We start from the raw sequence: 21,566 nt of genomic DNA on the forward strand, positions 1-21,566 counted from the left end.
GGAGGTTTCTCGGATGGACAGACAAGATCTCCTGAATGATACCAACAAGGCTAATCATAGGAATAAAGGGTTTGATTCCTCAAAACCGACCTTTATTACAACTTTCAGTGCTGAATTTGAGGATATTTGTGAAATTGTGAACAAGCACTTAACAATATTAACAGCAGAAGATAGTCTTAAAGACTATGTATCACAAGGGTGTACCTTTGTACCAAGGAGAGGATGCACACTAGGAATGTATTATCTCCCAGTTTGTTGCGAAAAGGGGAAGTTGATTGGAGGTCAAGGGCCATTACAAATGCCACTTCAGTAATTGCATATCTTGCAGCTTTACTCAGGTTTCACATAACTTTCAATCGTGCACAACCCAGAGAGTGTTTGATCTTAGTTCCTATACGAATTGTAGAACTAAGTTTGTGATATATTTGGTGTGGTGTACCCAATGTAACAAGCAGTATGTGGGGTGCACCACCCGGAAGGGTAGGAGCAGGAGCAGGGAGCACCTGAAAAATATTGATAATGGAACCGAGGGTTCAGACCTAGCTAGGCATTTTATTTATGCCCATGGTAAATCTGTAGCTAGCTTTAAATGGCAAGTGATTGATCACATAAAACCTTGTGTTCGTGGTGGAGATCGTGCTGCTAAGTTACTATATAGGGAAGCCTTCTGGATCTTTAAGCTTAAGACCAGAAGGTTTTAACATTGATGGAGATGTTATTAACTTTTGGAGCCATCAACGTTGAATTATCTAAGATAAATTTTCATTCTCTCAAATAAGGGTTACAAATCTCTTCTCTCATTAATAATGTTGATAGATCTCTGAATAGGTTTTTGTGAGATCATTATAAGATTGGGTTGTTTAAATATGGTCATTCTCTAATGGACTAAGCTATAATATGCCTGCCCTATCCTTATTGGTTTGATTTATGTATATTAGCCAGTATTTACTATTCTTGTACACTTTTGAATTATATTTCTTGATGAGAGGTATTTACTAATAGCGATATCATCGTGATGTATTGAGTTATTAAAGGGACACTGTACCCATTTTTTTATTTTGTAATTCAGAAAGAGCATGCAATTTTAAGCAACTTTCTAATTTACTCCTATTATCAATTTTTCTTCATTCTCTTGCTATCATTATTTGAAAAAGAAGGCATCTAAGCTTTTTTTCGTTTCAGTACTCTGGACAGCACTTTTTTATTGGTGGATGAATTTATCCACCAATCAGCAAGGACAACCCAGGTTGTTCACCAAAAATGGGCCGGCATCTAAACTTAAAATTTCATGCTCAATCTGAATCACGAAAGAAAAAAATTTGGGCACAGTGTCCCTTTAAGCACTACATTTAACCAAGGTTTTTAGAAGTGGATACTTACTGTATTGCCACCCTTGGGCAGTTTTGGAACATTTATTTGTAGTGTCCTTTGAATAATTGATCTACTAAATGCTTGCTCATTCCTTCATTATGATTCATATAAACCATCAAATAAATATACCTTATTATATACACTATTTTCACTTGAGGATTATAATGGACATGTTAAGATATAGTCATGTACTATGTCCCAAGTTTTAGGTTTTGTTCAGCTTAGTCATTATATACTGTGCATATAAACCATCTAATAAATATACCTTACTATATACACTTTTTTCACTTGAGGATTATAATGGACATGTCAAGCTATAAATCATGTACTATGTCCCAAGTTTTAGTTTCTGTTCAGTTTAGTCATTATATATTGTGCATCTTTATATACTTAACTAACAACCAATACATACATCTAATCAGACATAGACAGGTTTATATAGATAGAACCTTTAATGGGATATTCTTATACCTGATATGTCTAATATATGTCTGTTTGGATATATTCAACTCCTAAATGTTATCAGCATATTAGAGAATGTCTGTGTTTTTATTATTATCTTTACTCATTTGTCATTCTTACCCCTGTTTATCCATTAATCATGTATGGTAAAACCGTTTATGTTCAAACAGGTAATATCCCTTTAAATATAATACATCATGTGGTTTTTACACCGGGGACACAGGTGTATTTAAGGAGCTTTGACACCTTAGTTTTTTAAGTCCATGAATAAGGCTGCCGAAATGTGTAGGACCTTTCTTACCACATATGAATGGGATTACAAGCTTTTTTATGCTGTTTTATATCGTTTTCTGAATAAAGATCTTTTCTATGCTTTACGCCTTGAGGCTTGCTGGTCATCCTTGTTGCTGCTATCTGTTATTACCAGCTAAACCTCGGCGTGAATTCTCGGCACATAATTCGCTCTGGTTGGTCTGGCAGAGGAAGGAACCGGATTGGCTGGCGGATACTGCTGTTGTCAGCGTCACATGCACGCTTACCCACGGCCGGAGTATTTTCATTACGTGAACCGTGTGCTGGAGGGGCTGGCAGAGTAACGCTCAGGGAAGGAGCCGAGGTTTTCTTTGGTCCATAGGAACCTTGACTGCAACCGCTAAAGTGGAGCCCCGCACACTGATACTATCAACGGCCTGATTGGGTGAGTGTTTTCCTTTACTCTTAAAACTTGCCGCAAGTTGTTTGGAGCTGTTTGAGTGGACATTTTTTTGGATTTATTATGAGTGTAACTGTACTTTTAAATGTATTTTTGATATGTTTTGTGCAACTTTCTTTTTGAGCGTAACAGTTAGCCAGAGCTCTGAGGTCACGCTAACCCGACAAGCGTTACATTAAATTGCTCGAGTGAACGCATTTACTTTCAACTTGTAATATGCGTGCTGCAACTGAAATGGTGCCAGTTTTTCTTTGAGTGACAGAAAGGAAAGGGAGAAAATATAAGATGAATTAAGTACATCACTGGTTGCTTCAATATTAATAAAGGAAACAGTTTTCTGCTGCTCATTGAGCCTTACTGAATACCTACCTGGACAAAGTCAGGGCTACTGTTGAGCTGCAGTGATAGACAATGCCTTGAAAGTTGAGTGTCAAGAGGGCATGTTCTTAAAAGCAATATCTGATGTGACCCAGGGGCGACAAAGCCTGACGAGGGTTTCACCTGGATGGAGGGACAGCTCTCCTGGTCTATAGTATAACTCAGAATGGATGTTCCTGTGTTCTGTAGTAGCAATGTGCGCTGGGTCTGGCCATTTTGTTCAGCTGGAGGAAAGATCTGGAGCAAAAAGACATATGTATTGGCCTCATATACCTTATTTGTAATGGCTAATTAATTACCAACAACACCAATGTTTAATTATTTTTTATTTAAGCTTGTTTCCTGTTTTTGTTTTTTAGAAACCAATTGTCAATAATTTTTAATGCATTGCAAACAAATTATACATTTGTACTAATTTAACAGGTAAAAAAAAAAAATCATGCAGGCACTATTTAAGGTAAAATGCTGTAAATGACATGTAAATGGTAGTACTATAAAGAAGGAATGACCAACTGGTGCCCCCAGGAAAAAGCAGAACTAAGAGTGTGTGCTATGGGTAGAAGAGAAAACAAGGTGGTCACAACTCAAATGAGCCTCTGGAGAAGAGAAAAGCAGACAGAGGGTACCCTGCAACCTTACAAAATATGTACTTGTGCCACTGGGCATTTTTAATAAATATATAGTTAATTGGGTATTTAATAGCTATAAACTTATATGCAGCCCTTAATTATTCTAAAATATTGATCTGCTGCCCCATGTGTTAGAAATTCGGACAGCATTCCTAAATTTAAAAAAAATGAAATGTATGCTTACCTGATAAATGTATTTATTTCTTGACACTGTGAGCCCACAGATTATCTAATTACTATTGGGAATATCACTCCTGCCCAGCAGGAGGCGGCAAAGAGCACCACAGCAAAGCTATTAAATATCACCTCCCTTCCTTCCCACCCCAGTCAATCGACCGAAGTAAAAGGAAAGAAAGGAAGCAACAAGGTGCAGAGGTGCCTGAGGTTTATAACATAACAAAAAAACCTGTCTTAAAAAACAGGCCGGGCCGTGGACTCACCGTGTCAAGAAAGAAAGAAATTGATCAGGTAAGCATAAATTTTGTTTTCTTTCTAATGACACGGTGAGTCCACGGATCATCTAATTACTATTGGGAATCAATACCCAAGCTAGAGGACACAGATGATAAGGGAGGGATAAGACAGGGAACCTAAACAGAAGGCACCACTGCTTGAAGAACCTTTCTCCAAATGGAAGCCTCAGCCGAGGCAAAAGTGTCAAATTTATAGAATTTTGAAAAAGTGAGAGGACCAAGTTGCAGCCTTGCAAATCTGTTCCACAAAAGCTTCATTTTTGAATGCCCAGGAGGAGGAAACAGCCTTCATAGAATGAGCCGTAACTCTCTCAGGAGGCTGCTGTCCAGCAGTTTCATAGGCCAAACGAATTATACTCTTTAGCCACAAGGAAAGAGAAGTAGCCGTAGCTTTCTGCCCCTTACGTTTCTCAGAGAAAACCACAAAGAGAGCAGACGACTGGTGAAAATCCTTAGTCGCCTGTAAATAGAATTTCAAAGCACGTACCACATCTAGGTTGTGAAACAGACGTTCCTTATGAAAAGAAGGGTTAGGAGATAAAAAAGGAACAAAAATCTCCTGATTAATGTTCCGATCTGAAACCACTTTAGGGAGAAACCCTAACTTAGTACGCAAAACTACCTTATCCGAATAAAAAATAAGGTAGGAGACTCATACTGTAATGCCGAGAGCTCTGAAACTCTATGAGCAGATGAAATAGCAACAAGAAACAAAACTTTCCAAGATAACAATTTAATATCTAAGGAATGCATAGGGGCCCATTTATCAAGCTCCGTAAGGAGCTTGTGGGCTCGTGTTTCTGGCGAGTCTTCAGGTCTAAAGACCGCTGCTCCATAACCCTGTCCGTCTGCTCTGATGAGGCGGACAGGAATCGCCGGAAATCAACCTGATCGAGTACGATCGGGTTGATTGACACCCCCTGCTGGCGGCCGATTGGCTGCAAGTCTGCAGGGGGCGGCGCTGCACCAGCAGCTCACAAGAGCTGCTGGTGCAATGCTGAATACGGAGAGCGTATTGCTCTCCACATTCAGCGATGTCTGTCGGACCTGATCCGCACTGTCGGATCAGGTCCGACAGACATATGATAAATAGGCCCCATAGGCTCAAACGGAGCCTGTTGAAGAACTTTAAGAACAAGGTTAAGACTCCAGGGAGGAATAATCAGCTTAAACACAGGCCTGATCCTGCCAGACGTTTATGTAACAAAATAGACAAGGCAGATATTTGACCCTTTAAGGAGCTTGCCGATAAGCCCTTCTCCAAACCCTCTTGGAGAAAGGACAAAATTCTAGGAATCCGAACTCTACTCCAAGAGTAGCCTTTGGATTCACACCAATGCAGATATTTACGCCATATCTTATGGTAAATCTTTCTAGTCACAGGCTTATGAGCCTGAATCATGGTCTCAATGACAGACTCAGAAAAACTATGCTTAGATAAAGTTAAGCATTCAATCTCCAAGCAGTCAGCTTCAGAGAAACTAGATTTGGATGAAGGAAGGGTCCTTGAAGTAGAAGGTCCTTCCTCAATGGAAGTCTCCAAGGCGGAAGAGATGACATCTCCACTGGGTCTGCATACCAGATCCTGCGAGGCCACGCCGGTGTGATGAGGATCACAGACAACCTCTCCTGTTTGATTCGAGCAATGACCCGAGGAAGGAGAGCAAACGGGGGAAACAGGTATGCGAGACTGAAATTCCAAGGTACCACCAGAGCGTCTATCAGTACAGCCTGAGGATCCCTTGACCTTGGGAGCTTGGCATTCTGCGGAGATGCCATGAGATCCAGTTCCGGCTGTCCCGATTTTAGAATCAAGATGAAAAACACTTCCGGATAGAGTTCCCAATTGTCCACTCCTGGAATGTGGATCGCAGACAGACAGCAGTTGTGGGTCTCCGCCCACTGAATAATCACTTGGATACCTCTGTCATGACCCTGATGGTTGATGTAAGCCACTGAAGTTATGTTGTCCGTTTGGAACCTGATAAACCAAGCCGAAGGTAATTGAGGCCAGGCCATTGAAGATTGCTCTCAACTCCAGAATGTTTATGGGTAGAACTCCTCCCGAGTCCATATCCTCTGAGCTTTTAGAGAACCCTAGACTGCTCCCCATCCCAACAGGCTGGCGTCCGTTGTCGCAATCACCCATTTGGGTCTGCGGAAGCAAGTTCCCTGGGAGAGATGATCCTGAGACAACCACCAAAGAAGAGAATCCCTTGTCTCCTGATCCAGATGTAGTCTCAGAGACAGATCCACATAATCTCCGTTCCACTACCTGAACATGCATAACTGCAGAGGTCTGAGGTGGAAATGGGCAAATGGAATGATGTCCATGGCCTCTACCATCAGACCGATTACCTCCATACATTGAGCCACTGATGGCCGAGGAGAGGACTGAAGCGCTAGACAAGAATCAAAAATCTTTGATTTCCTGACTTCTGTCAGAAAAATCTTCATAGATAGGGAATCTATTATGGTTTCCAAGAAAACTACCCTTGTAGTTGGAATTAAGGAACTCTTTTCCAAATTCACCTTCCATCCGTGAGATCGCAGGAAGGTTAACAGCATCTCCGTGTGGGTGTCTGCTTGTTGAAAGGATGGCACCTGAACCAGAATGTCATCCAGATAAGGTGCCACTGCAATGCCCTGCAACCGGAGCACTGCCAACAGGGATCCCAGAACCTTTGAAAAAATTCTGGGAGCTGTGGCAAGGCCGAATGGAAGAGCCACAAACTGGAAGTGTTTGTCTAGGAATGCGAACCTCAGAAACCTGTGATGATCCCTGTGGATGGAAACATGTAGGTACGCGTCTTTTAAAGCTAACGTTGTCATAAAATTGACCCTCTTGAACCAAGGGAAGAATGGAACGAATAGTTTCCATCTTGAAGGACGGTACCCTGATCTGAGGAACTCGTTTAGACTTTTGAAATATAAAATTGGTCTAAAAGATTGGAGTAAAATCCCAGACCTTGTTCCTGTCTTGGAACAGAAACTATCACTCCCAGGTCGGAAAGGTCCCGAACACAGTGTAAGAATGCCTCTCTTTAACTGGTCTACAGATAATCTTGAAAGCAGAAACCTGCCCCTGGGAGGAAAGGTCTTGAACTCTAGTTTGTATCCCTGAGACACGATGTCCACTGCCCAGGGATCCTGAACATCCCGAACCCAAGCCTGAGCGAAGAAGGAAAGTCTGCCCCCCACAAGGTCCCAGATTGGGGGCAGGCCCTTCATGCTGACTTTGAGTCATTAGCGGTCTTCTTAGATTGCTTCCCTTGTTCTAAGACTGGTTAGGCTTCCAGGAAGGCTTGGATGACTGTTCCTGCTTGTTAGAGGGAGAGGAAGGCTTACCTTTGAAGTTTCAAAAGGAACGAAAATTACTCTGACGTCCTTTTTGTTTATGCCTCTTATCCTGAGGGAGTAAATGACCCTTTCCTCCCGTAATGTTAGAAATAATCTCTGCCAATCCCGGACCAAACAAGGGATCGCCAAAAGCTTAGACTTAGACTACACATCCGCAAACCAGGATTTCAACCATAAGTCTCTGCGGGCCAGTACGGAAAAAACAGAAATCTTTGCTCCCAGTTTGATAACTTGAAGGGAAGCTTCCGTAATAAAAGAATTGGCCAACTTAAGGGCCTTGATCCTATCCTGGCTCTCATCAAGAGGAGTGTCTGTCTGAATAGAATCAGACAACGCATCAAACTAGTATGCCGCTGCACTAGTAACGGTAGCAATACACAACGCAGGTTGGCATTGTAAGCCCTGGTTTACATATATCTTTTTGAGTAACCCCTCCAACTTCTTATCCATAGGATCTTTGAAAGAACAGCTATCCTCTATAGGAATAGTGGTTCTCTTAGGTAAGGTGGAAATTGCCCCTTCCACCTTGGGGACCGTCTGCCAAAACTCCTTGATAGAGTCAGCAATAGGAAACATCTTCTTAAAAATAGGGGATGGAGAAAAATGGATACCCGGTCTCTCCCATTCCCTAAAAACCTCCACCATGGAAGGTACATCAAAATACTTGTTAAGTTTACTAGACTTCTTAGGATTGACTACGACAGTAGTGTCGGAGTTGTCCAAGGTAGTCAAAACCTTCTTAAGTAGTAAACGGAGGTGTTCCAGCTTAAACCTGAAGGATACAACTTCAGCATCAGAAGAAGGAACTACACTGTCTGAGATTTCACCCTCAGATGCTCCTCAGATTTTTGGGAGCGAACATTCTGAATAGCCACGACCGTGTCAGAAACCTTACGTACTGATTCTTTACATGTCATCTTGCGCTTTCCCTGCAGGGAAGCGATGTCTTGCAAAGTCACTCCAGGCGGAGCTTGAGAGGAAGCGCAGGGCACTGTATGAGTGGACAATAGTATTTGGGACACCTGAGGAGAAAGCTGCGGCATATCTTGAACATTGTCAGAAGACACCTGAACAGCATCCTTACTAGACAATGTTGGCTCAGAATCAAAAAGTCTATCCCTATAATTTAATGTTCTCTCAATACATGAGGAACAAAAAGGGATTGGTGGTTCAACATTAGCATCCAAACATAAAGTACATGTAACATCTTGCACAGCCTCCTGGTCCATCTTTACCCAGAATTAAAAATAAAAATTACTAAATTTTTAATCACAAGATCACACAAAAAAAAAATTACTGTCTCTTTAAATATAAAAAAGGAAACTGCTTTATTTTTACAGCAAACATTTTAATCTACTGTGTAACAAAAATGCTTTGCCATTAATAACCCGACAGCCTCTACACCTCAGCTTTAGCTCTTGCTGAGGTGCCTACCTTGCCCTGCTGGAAAAAACGGAGCCAATAGATCACAGATGGGTTCCGGGCTCAAACCGGAGCGATATACACAAAGTCCATCACTTGTAAGCCCTGAGAGTGTAACCGCAGAGAAATTACACCCCTCCGTACACAGGAAGAGAAGAAAAGAGCGCGAAAAGAAAAATTTCAGCGCGTCAGTTAGCCCCGCCCATCATGAGCGTAACGCACTAAACTCACAGTCGGCATGATTACATTAATGTAAAAAAAAACGCTGGGAGCAAGAAAACATAAACCACCATAAAAATGAGCCCATCTCCTCGTCCCCAGTGCCTGCACCGCTGCCTAAAACAAGCCCATTACTTTGCTATGAGCCCTTTTCAGTGTCCCATTAAAATGAATAGTAAAGTGCCATCTTTTTCCTGTGCAGCCCCAGAAAAATAAAAATAGCACTTACCTCAATAAAGTCTTCCTGACAGAAAGGCAGTTCACTAGGTTTGAGAGGTCTTCTCCCTCCCATGAACCTGTGGAAACAGAGATAAAGACTGAGTAATCTTACTCAGGCTGTCAGTATTAGGGCAGCATTAACTACATGGGAGGTGCAGTGAGGATTGTACCCCACAAGTTCCCATTGCTTAAAAGCCACCACTGCTCTACTGAAGAAACTGATGTGGACTACGGCTACACCCTAGTAGAACAAACAGCACAAGCTTGTACTGTTAAAAAAAAAAAATCTTGATTGAAGAATCTTTCCAGACACCTAACTTTACCACTTCCTTGCTCTAACGTAGGCAAAGAGAATGACTGGGGTGGGAAGGAAGGGAGGTGAGGTGATATTTAACATTTAGCTGTGGTGCTCTTTGCCGCCTCCTGTTGGGCAGGAGTGATATTCCCAATAGTAATTAGATGATCCGTGGACTCACTGTGTCATTAGAAAGAAATAATAATACACACACACACATTATATATATATATATATATATATATATATATATATATATATATATTAATATTAGTCACACATGCATATACAGGGGTGAAAAATATCACTATAGTTTACTAGTCAGTGACTAGTTGATGTTCCTAGCCCTGCACACACACAGAAGGCACACAAAATAGATCATTGTATATTGCATCTGCACATTTTTCCACAGAAAACTTGAACTAGTTGTGTTTCCTGTTAGAGCAGGAGTTTCTGGGTAAAGATTTGCCAATAAACTCTACCTTTTTTTCTTTAAATATCTGTTTTGAATACGTTTGAGGGATCATGCCAGTCCAGTGTTGCTCCAGGCAGCTTTTATCCAAAATACTCCAGTGGGAAACACTGTTAGTTCAGGCTATTGATGGAAAAATGTGCAGATAGTCTATACAATGGTCCATTTTATGTCACTATTCTGTCAGTGGAGGTGGTTTCCTCATCTTTATAGTTACCGTAGCTTATTTAGAGATCGGTTAAGATGTTGTATACCTGGTTCGCTACGCAGCACGTAGTGAACAGCTTATTTACATACTCGTACCCATAACATTTTGCTCCAGTGGAAAACATTGGTAGTTTAGGTTTTCTGGGGGGAAAATGTGCATATTGACTATAAAATTATCTGATGTGTGTAATTAAAAATATGGCAGAGGTTTTGCTTTCTACTTGTATTTTCACTAACCATAACTTATTTTGAAATTGGTTTATATATTTACACACACACTCATAGAACTGGAAGTTTCACTAGTCCACCAGTTCCGAACTAATAAGAAAATGAAGCATAGGAGTATGAAACATTATTTTACCTGACTGTTAATATTTTTCTCTCCAGCCCTCTCATTTATTATAACTTTTTTATTGGGCACTTACCGCCCTTGGAGTGTCAAGAACACATCTAGGGACAAAGTGTTCATGTCCCAGTTCAAAAGTATGTCCCCTTGCTCGAAGTGTAATGCACCATGGTGGACAAATGGTGGCATCCTCTACATTGCGATAGCTACGCAATACCTGAAAAGAAAAAGAAATTGATAACAGAGGAATGCAATTTAACTTTATACAATATTTGCTGGAAAAAAATATCCTTAAAGGGACATTAAACACTAAATACATGCTAGATAGAATGATACATTCAAAGAAAAGATTAGTCCATGAGTAACATGTAGATGTATTTTTTAAAGTTTCATTAGTTGTTTAAAAAGTGGCAAAATAAGTGTAAAGTTTTAGTGTCTATAAAACACTGGGAGCTGCCATGTTGTAACTTGTGTTACCTTCCCTCTGTGGCCAATTAGGGTCAGTTATAAATAGGTCACTAGAGTGTGCAGCCAATGGTTGAGCTGGATTTACCAGTGTTCTGCACTTTTTTAAGAGGAACTGAAAAGTTCACAATTTCAGAATGGAATTACAGGCAAAGAGAACAAAATAAATAATGAAAGTATATTGCAGAGCTGTTTTATGTATACAATTTATCATTTTATATTACCATCTCAAAGTGTTTAATGTCCCTTTAATAGATGACTTTTGAGTTATTCCTGTTAACACTGTTTAAGATATATCATTTTTTTTTCTAAAATAGATTAGACGGCTATTGATTACATATGTAGACAAGAGTTTACATGCTTTTTATGCAGCCATTTTGTACGCTGTCAAAACTCAGAACATAGCAAGATGCTGCCCATATTATTTTGCTAAGTGTCACATCACTCATATCAAAATATTTATAATTCTATTTCCAGTTAACATTATATGATAATGTATGTGCATCTTTCAATGGCTTTAGAGTTATGATAGGAATACTAATGTGTATTTCACTTAAAGAGACATGAAACTTGAATTTTGCTTTAAAACAACTTTCCAATTTAAGTTTACTATCTAATTTGTTTTGTTCCCTTGGTATCCTTTGTTGAAAAGGAAACCTAGGTAGGCTCAGAAGCTGGTGATTTTTCGCTGCACATAGCCTCATGTTATTGGATCACCCAATGCATTCAGCTAGTTTCCAGTAGTGTATTGCTGCTTCTTCAACAAAGATACTAACATAATGAAGTAAATTAGATAATAGAGATAATAGATTGAGGTAAATTAGAAAGTTGTTTAAAATTGTATTGCCTATCTGAATCATGAGATTTTCATATCCCTTTAAGATAACCCTCTGCATTCTCACCTTATAGAAGATGAAACCCTCAACTTCACCGCTATAAAGAGTATTCTGTTTTGATGGCTTGAAGATCAGCCTAAATGCTGTGGATTTCAGAGGTGGGATATCTATATGATCAGGGGTCACGGAAAACAAGCTATTGTGCTTGCAGCTCCAGCTAACCGTCACTTTTCCTTTGGTGTGATTGGTCAGAGAAAATGGGAGTGGTTCAGCATTTCCTAGAAAGCGTCCAAAGTCAAAATCTCTTGTACTAGCTGTAATATGTGATGGAGACACAGCACTATCACTACTAAAGTCATCACTGAGATATTCAGATACAGAGTCCATATAGCTATGTTTGTCGGGAAGCTGGTCATCAGCATCCTGAAAGAAATGACATGATTGTTAGACTATACAAGAACAAATATTTGATATCAGGGCACTGGATAAATAAATAAACATTTAAAAAACAATTACAGAAATAGCAATTAGAATTCATAGTACTGGATTACAAGTGCAGTGCAAATGATAGTGCAGGGTGCAATATCTTTAGCACGACATTTCGTAAAGAATAACATAGTATGGTTTGTTTAAATATTTTATTCAAAGCATCGTAACATGGACAAGAGTTTTACAGTGCACCCTATACTTTTAATAGATAGCGCACTCATTGCACTTGTGTTAGAAGTGGTGAGTTAAATGTTGAGCTCAAGCACAATCCAAAATACCGCATTCACATTTAGTGCTTTTTAAGACCTGAAATAAACCATTATTATTAAAAGTATAGCACAGAACTACCTGAAAAACTCCATTACCGGAACACTCTTGACTTAGCACACCATCAAATTCATGCTTGAGTGATAGCCAACATAAATTTTACTGCGCTACCCCATAGAAGTCTATTATGTGAGGGACTTAGCATACTGGGATATTCAACATAAAGATATTCGCACGCCCTAGACTATCACTCAAGCTCTAAAAAAATAACTTAGGCCTTGTAATATGAACACAAAAATAAAAGCGATATTCGTTGTGCTCAAGAAATGTTTACACATAATAGCACTAATACTTTAGTCTAGGTCATAATATCTAAATGTTAATCTTTTTCTAAAATTTGAAGAGTGCATTTTGATTATCACATTCTTTATTAAATTAAAGGGACATAATACTCATATGCTAAATCACTTGAAACTGATGCAGTATAACTGTAAAAAGCTGACAGGAAAATATCACCTGAGCATCTCTATGTAAAAAAACATAATTTATGTAAGAACTTACCTGATAAATTCATTTCTTTCATATTAGAAAGAGTCCATGAGCTAGTGACGTATGGGATATACATTCTTACCAGGAGGGGCAAAGTTTCCCAAACCTTAAAATGCCTATAAATACACCCCTCACTACACCCACAATTCAGTTTAACGAATAGCCAAGAAGTGGGGTGATAAAAAAGGAGCGAAAGCATCAAAAAAATAAGGAATTGGAATAATTGTGCTTTATACAAAAAAATCCTAACCACCACAAAAAGGGTGGGCCTCACGGACTCTTGCTAATATGAAAGAAATGAATTTATCAGGTAAGTTTTTACATAAATTATGTTTTCTTTCATGTAATTAGCAAGAGTCCATGAGCTAGTGACGTATGGGATAGCAGATACCCAAGATGTGGAACTTCCACGCAAGAGTCACTAGAGAGGGAGGGATAAAATAAAGACAGCCAATTCCGCTGAAAAATTAATCCACAACCCAAATCAAAAAGTTTTAATCTTATAATGAAAAAAACTATATTATAAGCAGAAGAATCAAACTGAAACGGCTGCCTGAAGTAATTTTCTACCAAAAACTGCTTCAGAAGAAGAGAAAACATCAAAATGGTAGAATTTAGTAAAAGTATGCAAAGAAGACCAAGCTGCTGCTTTGCAAATCTGATCAACAGAAGCTTCATTCCTAAAAGCCCAGGAAGTAGAAACTGACCTAGTAGAATGAGCCGTAATCCTTTGAGGCGGGGATTTACCCGATTCCACATAAGCATGATGAATCAAAGACTTTAACCAAGACGCCAAAGAAATGGCAGAAGCCTTCTGACCTTTCCTAGAACCAGAAAAGATAACAAATAGACTAGAAGTCTTCCTGAAATCTTTAGTTGCTTCAACATAATATTTCAAAGCTCTAACTACATCCAAAGAATGTAAAGATTTCTCCAGAGAATTCTTAGGATTAGGACACAATGAAAGGACAACAATTTCTCTACTAATTTGATAAAGCCCTATACGGGCGAAACGCGTTAGGTGTAGAGACAGAGCACTGTTCAGCTCTTTTTTTAAAATTAGGAGAAAGTAGTCTGTTACGTTTTACTGTGGCTCACCGGCATCAATAGGGTGTCAGCGTGGTACACTACTTAGGAAACAATACTTAGAGGGATATCCACTGACTAATATCGCTTATACCAGAAGCTTAAATTTATGACCTCCTCATAGCGTAATCAGTAATATGTTAACGGTTGAATGATACAATACGGCTATAACTATTATGGGGTATTTACGTGGGTAACTGGGCTAATTTAGGTTACAAGCAAAACCAGCAATATTATAAATTACTGCCAATTCAGGCAAGTAATAGAGAGATAGATTCACAACAGCAGACTAACAGAATATACTGCCTGCCGGCAGCTCGATACTATTTTGTGTATAAGAAAACAGTATTCATAATAACAATTAATTATATTACATAAGTGTGCTAAAGTGTACATATTAACAAGGTACCGAGTTACATGTAGCGATCGTTCTGCAGGTACACTATTGCTGCCTAAAAAATTAAAATTAACTATATTACATCTTACTTCTGTAATAAAACTTTACATTTGAATACTAACCGTGATTTTATTAAAGTGGTACTACCTACGCTCAGTGAATTCTAACTCAGTGAATCCTAACTCACTATAACACTCACTACAGGTGCTGTACAACACTGCAAGCAGTACTGTTAATACTTAATGAACTTTAGGAATTACAACCGGTGCACAAAATTGCACCCAAATACTTAACACTGTGTAGTGGTATTACTGCACCACAATATTCTGATCTAATTATATCAATAACCAGTGACAGTATATAACACTTTATTGGGGCTTGCATAGGAACAGCACAGTAACAAAACCTCTGCTGCACAAAAATAAAGTTACCTTTTGCATTTATGTTTAATACCACACCACTATTCTGACGTGGTAATACAGAATACCTAGTGCTTCTTCAATGCACACTCAGCTATTATGAAACAGTATGAGAATATAGATTCAGCAGGTTACATTTAAACCTGAAAGAATAATAGCTTGATAACACTAAATCCTAGTTTACTCTTAACACAAAACCATCCCAGACCAGAGGGTCAAACGTGATTACATAAGTGGTATTGGGACATTATAATGCATATAAACCAATTTACTTGACATTAACCCTACGATAAGTAAACATAAAAGTGAGTGAATGGATAGACAACAGCAGTAATAACACTGTCGGTATCAAGCGATTTACATTGATACAATAATGAATAACTGAACCATAAAACTGGCAGTTGTCTTATCTCAGGTATCTTAGAGAACAGAAGTAGCCCAGCACTACAACACATGTATTGTTTCCCCCACTGGACAACCCATATAAATCCAGCATCTCTTGTGTAGATTATCCTATGTGTGATTGATCACTTCAAATAAATAACAGCCTCAAAGTATGGATGACAGCAATATGTATATATAAACATATTATATCAGCATTAAACTGACTACTTATTGTATTGGATATCCTTGCTATTGCTGAAAACCCACAATCTCTAACTAAGCTGAGCTTAAGTAATCCCCCACTGGGTAGCGTTATAACAATCTACACAACATCAACACAGCTTTATTTAATTGAGCCGGTGTGCCACACCGATTTCTGTACAGATTATACTGTAATACTATTATTTGGGCTATCATACCCCAAAGGCCTATTTACACAAATTACTGCATATAACAGAATCTATACAGGACTACTCTATCCTAGGTTTTTAATTGTTTATGTTTCCCTTTTTTCCCCCTTCTCCAATTATTTTAGCTAAATAAATAAAAGTTAAGTTTTATACTCTGGAAGTTGACGCTGCATAAGAGGTTAAGACAGTGAGTGCTAGAACCGCATTCTTTCGTGGAAGTGACTTTATCACCTCCACTCCTTGTGTGAATTTCTCTACTAATGTTGTTAGAATTTACAACTTTAGGTAAAAATTTAAATGAAGTCCGCAACACCGCCTTATCCTGATGAAAAATCAGAAAAGGAGATTCACAAGAAAGAGCAGATAATTTAGAAACTCTTCTAGCAGAAGAGATGGCCAAAGGAACAAAACTTTCCAGGAAAGTAATTTAATATCCAGAGTTGTGACATTGTCTGTCTGAAAACAAATAAACGATTCTCTCTTCAGAAGAGGCCAGAACTGAAGAGCTCTGAAAATCGCACGGAGTTCCAAAATATTGATTGGTAATCTCGCCTCCTGAGATTCCCAAACCCCCTGCGCTGTCAGAGATCCCCATACAGCTCCCCAACCTAAAAGACTCACATCTGTTGAGATCACAGTCCAGGTTGGACGAAGAAAAGAGGCCCCTTGAACTAAACGATGGTGATCCAACCACCAAGTCAGAGAAGAACGAACATTGGGATTTAAGGATATTAATTGTGATATCTTTGTATAATCCCTGCACCATTGATTCAGCATACAAAGCTGGAGAGGTCTTATGTGAAAACGAGCAAAAGGGATTGCGTCCGATGCAGCAGTCATGAGACCTAAAATTTCCATGCATAAAGCTACTGAAGGGAAAGATTGAGACTGAAGGTTTCGACAAGCTGAAACCAATTTCAAACGTCTCTTTTCCGTAAGAGACAAAGTCATGGACACTGAATCTATTTGGAAACCTAAAAAGGTTACCCTTGTCTGAGGAATCAAGGAACTCTTTGGTAAATTGATCCTCCAACCATGTCTTTGAAGAAACAACACAAGTTGATTCGTGTGAGATTCTGCAGAATGTAAAGACTGAGCAAGTACCAAGATATCGTCCAAATAAGGAAATACCGCAATACCCTGCTCCCTGATTACAGAGAGAAGGGCACCGAGAACCTTCGAAAAGATCCTTGGGGCTGTAGCTAGAACAAAAGGAAGAGCAACAAACTGGTAATGCTTGTCTAGAAAAGAGAATCTCAGGAACTGATAGTGATCCGGATGAATTGGAATATGAAGATATGCATCCTGTAAGTCTATTGTGGACATATAATGACCTTGCTGAACAAAAGGCAGAATAGTCCTTATAGTCACCATCTTGAATGTTGGTATCCTTACATAACGATTCAATATTTTTAGATCCAGAACTGGTCTGAAAGAATTCTCTTTCTTTGGAACAATGAACAGATTTGAATAAAACCCCAGGCCCCATTCCAGAACTGGAACTGGCATAATTACCCCAGCTGACTCCAGATCTGAAACACATTTCAGAAACGCTAGAGCCTTCACTGGGTTTACTGGAATGCGTGAAAGAAAAAATCTTCTCACAGGCGGTCTTACCTTGAAACCTATTCTGTACCCTTGTGAAACAATGTTCTGAATCCAAAGACTTAGAATCGAATTGATCCAAACATCTTTGAAAAATCGTAACCTGCCCCCTACCAGCTGAGCTGGAATGAGGGCCGCACCTTCATGCGGATTTGGGAGCTGGTTTTGACTTTCTAAAAGGCTTGGATTTATTCCAGACTGGAGAAGGTTTCCAAATGGAAACTGTTCCTTTAGAGGAAGGGTCAGGCTTTTGTTCCTTATTCTGACGAAAGGAACGAAAACGATTAGCAGCCCTATATTTACCTTTAGATTTTTTATCCTGAGGTAAAAAGGCTCCCTTCCCCCCAGTAACAGTTGAAATTATTGAGTCTAACTGAGAACCAAACAATGTATTACCTTGGAAAGAAAGAGAAAGCAATGTTGACTTAGAAGTATATCTGATTTCCAAGACTTAAGCCATAAAGCTCTTCTAGCTAAAATAGCTAAAGACATATACTTGACATCAATTCTAATGATATTGAAAATGGCATCACACATAAAGTTATTAGCATGTTGAAGGAGTTTAATAATGCTATAAACATTATGGTCTGACACTTGTTGCGCTAAAGCCTCCAACCAGAAAGTTGAAGCTGCAGCAACATAAGCCAAAGAAATAGCAGGTCTAAGAAGATTACCTGAACATAAATAAGCCTTCCTTAGAAAGGATTCAAGCTTTCTATCTAAAGGATCTTTAAACGAAGTACTATCTGCCGTAGGAATAGTAGTACGTTTAGCAAGAGTAGAAATAGCCCCATCTGTCAGATGGCAAAGGGTACAATTTCTTAAACCTTGGAGAAGGAGTAAATGAAGTACCCAGACTATTCCATTCCCTAGAAATTACTTCTGAAATAGCATCAGGAACTGGAAAAACTTCTGGAATAACCACAGGAGGTTTAAAAACTGCATTAAAACGCTTAGTAGTTTTAATATCAAGAGGACTAGACTCCTCCATATCTAAAGCAATCAACACTTCCTTAAGTAAAGAACGAATAAACTCCATCTTAAATAAATATGAAGATTTATCAGTGTCAATATCTGAGGTAGAATCTTCTGAATCAGATAGATCCACATCAGAAATAGATAAGTCAGAATGAAGGCTGTCATTTAAAAATTCATCTGAAATATGCAAAGTTTTAAAAGACCTCTTACGTTTAGCAGAAGGAGGAATAACAGACAGAGCCTTCCGAATAGATTTAGAAACAAATTCTTTAACATTAACAGGAACATCCTGAACATTAGCTGTTGAAGGAACAACAACAGGTAATGGATTATTACTAATGGAAATACTATCTGCGTTTGAAAGCTTATCATGACAAGTATCACAAACAACAGCCGGAGGAACAGTTACCAAAAGTTTACAACAAATGCACTTAGCTTTGGTAGAACCGACATCAGGCAGCGTCTTTCCAGAAGTAGATTCTGATCCAGGGTCAGGTAATGACATCTTGCAATATGTAAAAGAAAAAACAACAAATAAAGCAAAATTATCAAATTCCTTAAATGGCAGTTTCAGGAATGGGAAAAAATGCAAAATGAAACAAGCTTCTAGAAAACCAGAAGCAACTGAATAGTGAGACTGAAATAGTGTGAAAAAAAACTGGTGCCAGGAATGACGCCCATATTTTTGGCGCCAAGTATAACGCCCACACATTTTGGCGCCAAGAATGACGCCCATATTTTTTGGCGCCAAAAAACGTCCGCAATACACATACGTCAAAAAATGACGCAATTACGTAAAAACTTCCGTCGCCAACTATGACGCCGGAAATGACGAAATTTTTGCGCCAAAAAAGTCTCGCGCCAAAAATGATGCAATAAATAGAAGCATTTTCTGCACCCGCGAGCCTAACAGCCCGCAATTTTTAAAAAAAAGTCAATTGAAAATTGAAGGTAAGAAAAATTTTATTTATATGCATTTTCCCAAAAAATGAAACTGACAGTCTGAATGAAGGAATACTGATTATCCTGAATCATGGCAAATATAAGTTTAAACACATATATTTAGAACTTTACATATAAAGTGCCCAACCATAGCTTTGAGTGTCATAAATAGAAATAAGACTTACTTACCCTAAGACACTCATCTACATAAAGTAGATAGCCAACCCAGTACTGAAACGAGAATCAGTAGAGGTAATGGTATATAAGAGTATATCGTCGATCTGAAAAGGGAGGTAGGAGAAGAAATCTCTACGACCGATAACAGAGAACCTATGAAATAGATCCCCTAGAGGAAGACCATTGTATTCAAATAGGCAATACTCTCTCACATCCCTCTGACATTCACTGCACTTTGAGAGGAAAACCGGGCTTCAGCCTGCTGCGAAGCGCATATCAACGTAGAATCAAGCACAAACTTACTTCACCACCTCCATGGGAGGCAAAGTTTGTAAAACTGAATTGTGGGTGTGGTGAGGGGTGTATTTATAGGCATTTTAAGGTATGGGAAACTTTGCCCCTCCTGGTAGGACTGTATATCCCATACATCACTAGCTCATGGACTCTTTCTAATTACATGAAAGAAAGGAAGATATTTTACAGAGTAAGTTCTGTGTAAAAAGTTATATTCAACTGCTGCTCAGCTGCAGGTAAAAAAAATAAAAAAAATGAAGAAATGAACAGCAGCCAATCAGCATCAACCGTGCTGAGGTCATGAACTCCTTTACTGTGATCTCATTAGATTTCACTTAACTCTCATGAGATTTCATTGTAAACTTCCTTAAGCTGAATAGGAAAATAAGATGAGAGTGCACGTAAGCTCGCTCCTTCCGCTGTCCCAGGACAGACATACTGATTTGTTGCTTAGAAGTCCTTTACAATGGGATGTGGCTATTTTTGAGGTAAAATATCTTTCTTTTTTACATAGAGATGTTCAGGTGATATTTTCTGGTCAGCTTTTTACAGCTATACTGCATCACTTTCAAGTGTTTAAACATTTGGGTATTATAGCCCTTTAAATAATTATAGTGACATAAAATATTTTAACATGTGCTATATGTACTATCCTAATAAGATATCCCTCTCTGAATTAAATAAACAGTATATTGCATGCATTTTCAGATAATATGCTTATTTTGCCATGTTTAGAATTTGAGAAATGCAAGTGAACTTATTTCTATTGGTTGGGAATTTGTAGAAGGCTTTTAGAGTCCTAATTGTTATGTCAAAAAAAGTTGGGGTGAAAGTTTCACTGGACTTTCAAACTTACTCAGGCAACCCATAAAGGGACATAAAAGTTCAGTATGAAAATGATCTAATACAGCATAGGATGTATTTTTGCTTGCTTGTAATTATAAAGTTAGCTCTTGAGCAGCTATTAACTCCGCTCCAGAGCTGAACATGATTGAGGACTGGCGGCCATGCACATACGCTCCCCTGTTTACATCACACGCCCTGTTTGGCTCTGGAAACGCAGTGCATTGCTGCTCTGAAGATTATACATTAACTATATTTTTCATTCCATTTCCAGGGTAAAACAAATACAGCACTATGCAAATTCAAGCACAATATCAAATCCTCTAATCTTCTTGAAATATACCCCCACTATTTAAAATAAAGCAAACCACACATGACTCTTTGCCAGGTGCATATACTGCAAAAAATAATTAGCTGCAAATTCAAACCTCAGCCAAATATCTATATATTGTTTTTTTACTTGCAAATATACAAACATTTCTATGGTTTTCATGCAAACATGCAAGCTTTTCATTTTCACTTCTAGTACTGTTTCCTTTTAGAGTACAAAACATGTTCATTCATTTGAATTGGGAAATTCATATTTTATTGTATTTCCTTTAATAAGCATGAAAATAAATGGATGGCTTAGGTGCATTGGTGAGAGTTATAAATAAGTGGTGGATCTTTTGACTCTAGCAGTTAATATTACAGTTAGAAAATTATCACTAGAACACTTTCCTGACTTATAACTAGTGGTATATCTCTAATTAAAACCCCAATTGTACCCAATCATTAGATAAACATTGGTTGGAAAGTTTATCACACATATTGGCATAGATAAGTGGAGCCCAAAAATGCTTTTGTGCTGATATTACAAG

The 21,566-nt window shown here is 38.6% G+C and overlaps 1 protein-coding gene across 1 annotated transcript in view; it reads right to left on the reverse strand.

Annotated features, from left to right (window-relative positions):
- CFAP65 (cilia and flagella associated protein 65) overlaps positions 1-21,566 on the reverse strand; it is a 384,606-nt gene that overhangs the window by 296,014 nt on the left and 67,026 nt on the right. Inside the window, exons 11-13 of the mRNA XM_053698151.1 lie at positions 11,933-12,289; positions 10,645-10,782; positions 2,915-3,160 (exon numbers count right to left, since the gene is read on the reverse strand). Of these exons, the coding sequence (XP_053554126.1) occupies positions 2,915-3,160; positions 10,645-10,782; positions 11,933-12,289 (741 nt within the window). The remainder of the gene's footprint in view (positions 1-2,914; positions 3,161-10,644; positions 10,783-11,932; positions 12,290-21,566) is intronic.

The sequence above is a fragment of the Bombina bombina genome, chromosome 1, assembly GCF_027579735.1.
Source record: "Bombina bombina isolate aBomBom1 chromosome 1, aBomBom1.pri, whole genome shotgun sequence".
NCBI lineage: Eukaryota > Metazoa > Chordata > Amphibia > Anura > Bombinatoridae > Bombina > Bombina bombina.